This window comes from Sinocyclocheilus anshuiensis, unplaced genomic scaffold, assembly GCF_001515605.1.
Source record: "Sinocyclocheilus anshuiensis isolate Anshui unplaced genomic scaffold, SAMN03320099.WGS_v1.1 scaffold380, whole genome shotgun sequence".
NCBI classification, from domain to species: domain Eukaryota; kingdom Metazoa; phylum Chordata; class Actinopteri; order Cypriniformes; family Cyprinidae; genus Sinocyclocheilus; species Sinocyclocheilus anshuiensis.
The window spans coordinates 616,067-623,076 of record NW_015557081.1 but is presented as its reverse complement, the minus strand read 5'-3'; the positions used below and the strand labels follow the sequence as shown (position 1 = coordinate 623,076).

Here is a 7,010-nt window from a genome sequence, read left to right as displayed (position 1 = left end):
ATAAAAAATGTAACCTTTAAAAATACATTTTGAGACCGTATTCTGGAACACACGAGAAATGTTTCAACATAATATGAAATGTTAATGTTTTAATATAAATGTAAAATAGGTTGTAGAAGAATTGAATTAAATCTTCACTCATGTAAGTCAAAAACTTTTGCCGCGTTTGCACATAGTGCTAGTAGTATATATTAAGACACATTCTAGTGTGTGCGTCTTCTGTTTTGTATGTTCTACCAGTTCCCAGCAATCCTAGCGTACAAATTAGCATCTACAGCTGCTCTTTAGCCCACAGCATTAAGATCCAGTGAAACAGCCTTGCCGTTCTCTCCAAGCCCTGTAATAACACACTCTCTGCCTGACCCGCACCTCCATTTGCAAATCCAAACTTCTGCCCAGTGTTCTCTCACTTTCAACTTGGCTACAGGCGCCACTAAGTTCGCTCTAAATTGTAGGCTCAGACGAAAGACTCATTTCCATAATACCAGCTGACAGCTGCTGTTCTTGGTGCAGGCCTAAGTGTGTGTTAAATGAAGTAAGTGGGAACAGGGACGTGTCATTTAAATAGCGTCGTCCCACAATCCCCCGTCGCAGCATCCCTGGTCCGGATTCCGTAATGCAAGGATGGAAATGGGCAGCATTGGACCGACCCTCTCCGAAAATCTCCTCCGCACACTCCAGCAATTCCATGCAAACACAATTTATATTCAGATGGGTCTTTCCATTAGATTTTTACAACAGCACAGTTTGGGGAGCGAAAGCGAAGGAGTGTTGCCCTCTGGGGTATTAGTTTAAAGCAGCGCTGTGAATTCTGCCGCACTTAAGCAATACATCATGTAAATAAAGAGATGTTTTATTCATTGTTGTGTATGCGCCAAATTTACCTGTAACTTCTTTAGCATCTCTAATGTTTTCATGTTTTTGTGTTTGCATATATGCATGTTCTTGTGCGCAGGCCTGTTCTCAGTATTGCTGTTTGGTAAATTTAATATGGATTCCAATAATGGCATGAGGTATTTTATGATTTTATTGACTCGGCTGTGAGGAACAGAGGTTACCTGTGTAATAAACTTTTATTAGTCACACAGGAAGACCAAAAAAAAAACAGCCAGATAACTAAATAGCTAAACTGCTTATGCGATTTGTGTATATGTGAGGGAAAGGGATGGAGGGCTGTGCAGCCAAGCAAAATATGTGTATTTTGAATATATGAAGAGCTATGGTTTGCTGTACAGCTACCATTTACTTCAGCAAAACACTTTTTTTGAATGTATTAGTCAGTTACTTGTGGAAGCCCATTTCCGCCACTGAATAAAAAAGAAAAATTATTATTATTAAATAATTGTGACTTTTTTTATCTCCCCATTCTGACTTTTTTCTTGCAAATGCGAGTTTACATCTCGCAATTCTGACTTTTTTCTCTTGCAAATGTGAGTTTGTATCACACAATTCGGAGAAAAAAGATAGAATCTCGCAATTGTGAGAAAAAAGTCAGAATTGTGAAATAAAATGTCGCAATTACCTTTTTTAAAAAATGTTATTCAGTAGAGAAACGGGCTTCCATAACTACTTGAGTAACTGCTCTGACCAATTCAGTGTGTAATTTGTTACACTGAGTATTTTTGACCAATTCATTAAAAGAATCATCATAAGAGTATTTTTTGTGAAAGATTTTTTTCCTTTGTTTTGTTGTTCTGTGTTTTGGTTGTTTATTTATTTTTTGTTCTTTTTTTATTTCGTTTTTTTTTCTTGTAGGCTTTGTTTTGTTTTTTATTTTGTTTGCATGATCATCACTATGCATTAGAGACGTTTTGTGTATTTATTGTCTTAACATCAGAACCCAAACTTTTATTTATTTTCTTTATTCAATTCAGACTGCAAACTAAATAAGCTATGGTGAAATATAATCATAGTAAATTAGATCAAATAGTGTTTATCATAGGAAATTAGATTAAAAAATGCTTTGTCTGGTCTGTAATATTGACTGTAATACTAATACTGACTTGCATTGTTTTGATTTTAAAGGATGTGGGCATGTCAAGCAACCTTTCCATGCTGGCATCAGTCTAATTTAGCTAAATCTTCTACCAAGTAACAATTAATTTTCCACCAAAATATCGTAGTTTGATTGGACACCCTGTGACCTTGGCTTTGACTTGCCATGTTTTGTAGGTTCTCCTTCAATCCCTGACATTTTTGACTTCCATCTATCGCCACTGTAGATCACAATGTCTGATATGCTGGCCAGTCCTTGCTTGTCTGTCTGGATCTGGAAGTCCCTCAGGATCTTATCTTTGTCGATTTCAGAGAACAAGGACCGGATAGCTCTGTATATTTGTATAAACAAGTCTTATTGAAAGAATCTAAATAGAGTGGCTCTAATCAGTGGTCACCATTGCTAAAGAGCCAAAGAGGAATGAATTCCCCTGATACGGCCTGAGTAGTAGAGAGGGTAACAACTGTGATCGGTCCCGGCTGTGGCTTTGTGGATGTAATTACTCCATGGTTTATCTTTGCTGGACTGATAATATTTTGGCTGTGACCTTCTTCTCCTTCTTCCATCACTTTGTGAAGCAGTGACTGCGGTACAACCCCGAGCCGATAGTGCCCTGAGCCCAGAGATAAAGTATACGCCCTCTTCCTCTCAAAGCACCATGAATACTACTTTATCGCCAGCGATCTCTCATTCGCTCTTTCTTATTCCTAACGCGTGGTCAAACACTCCTCACCCTCCCTCCCTCTCTCTCTCTCTTCTCTTCTCTCAACTGTCGTCCACTCTATCGGAAAGAGTGGAAGAGTTTGTGACTACAGCATCTGTTTGTGCCAAGGCATATTTTTCACTGGCTCAAACTTGTGTTCTTCAGAGGTTTGGGACAAATGCCACCACCTGTTCGAGTGGTTTTCTCTAGTCTAGAACTTTTTGCATATTTTTAGCATTATGAAATCATGCTCAAAATAAACAGTGAGTGCGTGAGAGAGATACAGAAATGCATTGCCTTATTGCAGTGCCTTAAAGATTTATTTACGCCTATATTGTATATCTTCTGATCACAAAAAGAGATGATTTACTCTGCTGTTTTTAATACAATAAAAGTAAGTGGTGACCAAGGTTTTTTATTATTATTATTATTTTGTACTATTAGAGTATTTATTATTATTTTATTAGGGTTTTTTGTTTGTTTGTTTTTTTTGCCTTTTCAATTTTCGTTTTAATTTTAGTTTTAGTATTTGTTATGCAATTTGTTTCATTTTCATTAGTGTTTTTATTTAGTTTTTTTTTTTTTTGGTCACACTTTATTTTAAGCTCCAATTCTCGCCATTAACAAAGCACTAACTACGACTTTTGCCTCAATAAACTCCTAATTTGCTGCTTATTAATAGTTAGTAAGGTATTAAATTTAGGTATTGGGTAAGATTAGGGATGTAGAATATGGTCATGCAGAATATGTGCTTTATAATTACTAATAATAATATTTTAATAATAGGCATGCTAATAAGCAGTTGGTCCCTATTAGTGATCCGCAGCGCCCGCGGATATAACCGCCATCCGCGCATCACTAGTCCCTATACTAAAGTGTTACCATTTTTTATATTTCTATTTAGCTTTAAAAGCTTTCTGTCTTTATTTTTTAGTAATTTTAATACTTCAAGTTTAATAATAATTTACATCATTTATTTGGCAAGGCAACATTTTTAAATTAAGTTTTAATTTAATTTAAGTTTTCGTCTAATATATGTAATTAATTTTATTTCAACTTTATTTCATTTATTGAAATAGATTTTTAATAGTTTTAGTTTTGTTAATAATAACAAAAAATTATTTATATATGCACATCTTCAAATTTGGTGCTTTGCATGTCTATATGTGCCATAAATAAGATTAAAGAGATTTTTGCATTTGCATGTGTTTCTCACATAAATTACTTCTATGACTTCAGAAGATTTGGCATATAGCACACTATTCATATGGACTGTTTTTATAGTATGTCATGGACTTTTATGATGTATTTTTCAGCTTGAAAGTTGGTCACCATCTACTTTTATTGTATGGAAAAGAACAGCGTGAACAAAAAGTCCTCATTTACTTTCTTAATGCCAAATATCCAGTTTTTCTGGAAAAATGTATGATTATATAAAATGGTTGCAGCTGCAATTAATGAGAGTTCAAATAAGGACAGATCTGTTGTTTTCTCTCAAAACGTCTCTATGGCTTCTTCCTTTTTTATAGTCTTGACGGCAGACCGTGACGCCCGTCTATCTTCTCCTCTCCTTCTCCTCTGTGCTCTCTCTCCTTCTCTCACTCTAGGGATTCTTATTTCCTGTTATCGGGTGCAGTAGCCTGTGAGAGATGCGTATTGACGGGAAGAAAGAGCCACATGTTTACATTTGGTTGTGTTGGGGCTTTTTGCTTCCACAGTGGTTTGCCGCGTGGTTCATCTCTCAAGAATATGCACACATGCACTCACATTCACTCCTTTTTCCTTTGAACTCTCTCTTTCTCCTTATGAATTTGCATGCAAATGCCGTGGAAACGTGCCACTGCATCTCTTGCTTTTTTCCTAACACACACTCTTGTCTTTTTGTCTTTGTCTAGGACAAGTTGAGGACTGGAGGTTAAGTCTCTGAGCAGGAAGAGTGGAAGTTTGTATCTGTGATCTCACCGTTTATCGACTGTTGCCAAGGAAAGACGCCACCCAGAGACACACCTGAGCAGACCTGAAGCAGAATCTGCAGTGAATTGAGAGCTAGATACCCTTGAACCTTCCTTTTTTCATATTCCCTTTTCCCATCACTTTTACCTTTCTACCACCTTCCTGTTATTTCACCTTTATCCAGTAAAGGGGAAACTGGTATCCATTTCTGAAATGGACAGAATCAGTAAGCAGCGGCGATCATACAGTAGGTGGAACTCTAAGGTTCTGAGCACCTGAACCAGAATAGCACACAAAGGATAGCACACAGTGAAGAGAACCGAACTAGACACCAAATATTGGCCACACTAGGCCAATCTAGACCCAACCACAACAGAATCCCAGAACTCTAAGTTGGTTCTAGATTTGGTCGGTATGGTTGCGTAGCGTCATTTATCCTGTGATCCACCCTGCTAACCCACCACAATCCTCCATCACACTTCCCATTGCACTAGTCACATCCTCCAGCTGTTCGTTGTGTTTTTGCGTGTGATGTTCATTACCGTTTTTTGTCTCGTCGTTCACACAAAAAGGTCAGGCCTGATCCCCTGATCTGCTTTAAAGAATAAACAATTCAAACCCTAAGCCACTTCTGACTGTGTCCTATTATTGTCTTAATACTAGGGCATGATTAAATGCATGTAACGAATAAACTACATGGCAATTCATTAATCAGAAATAATCACATGATATTTTATATAAAAGCCTACAAATCCGGTCTATTTTGCCATTGAATTTGAGATTTTGCCTTGTTCGGTCAAATCGCATACATTTTGTCTGCGCTATTTCTTTTAACTGTTTTTAAAGTGCAGCATTTTTATAAAATGTTCAGAGGTTGTTTTTTTTTTTTTACTTTTTTAAATTATTTTTATTATTTTGATTTAATTTTACTACATTTACGAGTTAAATTGAATCTCAAATAATCAGAATTTCAGACCACTCTTTGGCAATAAGAGCTGCGTTTTTAAATAGTTTTTAAGATGCATAAAAATAAGCTTTTTAATTAATTGTACTACATTTATATGATGAATTTAATCAAAAATAAATACAATATCAGATCAGTCTTTAGCTGTTACATCGTGTCTCAAGTTTTTCAGTCCTTGTGCTATTTTTAAAATGTTCTCAAGATGCGTTTTAATACTTAGTACTATTTTACTAAATGAGTTAAATTGACAGCATTTGTTACATTCCCTAGTGAAAAAAAAATACTAAAATGTATTTGAAATACATTTATTTTGTGCCAAGTATACTACAAATACATTTACATATTTATGTGCGTAATAAAAAACCCTGCAATTGTACTTTTGGTATACTAAACTGGTACTGTATACTTAAAGTCTGCTAAATTGGAACAACTAATTTTGTGCTTAATGTACTTTTAATTGTGCAGAAGTAGAGATGAAGTCCAACTAAAGATATACTTTCGATTGTGCTAAAGTGGAACTATTCCATGTGTACTTCAGGTTCACTTCAAATATCTAACATTTAAAGATTATAAAGAGATCGTACAATCCTTGTTAGTGATATTAAAAAAGCACATGGTAGGCATAATATTAAGAAATGTGCATTGTACAATAAAGAAATACTCCAAATAAATATTAATTATAATTTTATGTCAGTCTTAAGTGATATGTCAATAAATATATTTAAATTATATCTAGTATGAAATAAATGTATTTTAAATAATGGCATATGGTTTTTTATACTAGGTGTATTATATGTTTTTATGCTTTGAAGACATTGAGTTGTAGATTAGGAATAGTTTCATGCTTTTTGCTATAGAGAATTGGAAAAAAAAAAACGAGAGAGAACTGCAAAGAATGAGAGCGTTTGAAAGCACGTTTCCATCCTAAAGCGTAGCCTCTCTCTCTCTTTTATATCTCTTTCCCCTCCCTCATTTTCCTCACCATTTTAAATGTATCCGTCAGACTATGCAGTGTCGCTCCAGTAGTTCTGGAGAGCAGTGAAAATGCCTCTTCACTTTCAGGCTAAAACCCGCTTCACACACACATACACACATTTAGAAAGTTGCCAGCCATGAGAACTCCTTTCCATGCCAGATGAACATTCTCTGTGCACTGGTGGTCTGAAAACATGGCAAACACAAACATACCATCTCTGCTGGATCTCCTTTTCTCTCTCACACACACACACACACACACACCCAATGTTTGACTCCAGACACAGTTATGAAGGTATTGGAAGTTGGACTGACTAAATGAAGGCTGTTTTTCAGGTGAGGCCAAGGCTGGATGGACAGCACCACACAATGAATCACAATTTCTAGGCCAAGGGTTTTTTTTTGTAGCATCTGGGAAT

At 35.8% G+C, this 7,010-nt stretch overlaps 1 protein-coding gene across 6 annotated transcripts in view; it reads left to right on the top strand.

The window, feature by feature from the left end:
- LOC107676930 (MICOS complex subunit MIC19-like) overlaps positions 1–5,276 on the top strand; it is a 77,777-nt gene extending 72,501 nt beyond the window's left edge. For all 6 annotated transcript variants that reach the window (XM_016471676.1, XM_016471675.1, XM_016471674.1 and 3 more), the window contains one exon: positions 4,595–5,276. In XM_016471676.1, coding sequence (XP_016327162.1) covers positions 4,595–4,618 — 24 coding nt within the window. In that variant the 3' untranslated portion in view covers positions 4,619–5,276. The remainder of the gene's footprint in view (positions 1–4,594) is intronic.
- Positions 5,277–7,010: the final 1,734 nt, after the last annotated feature.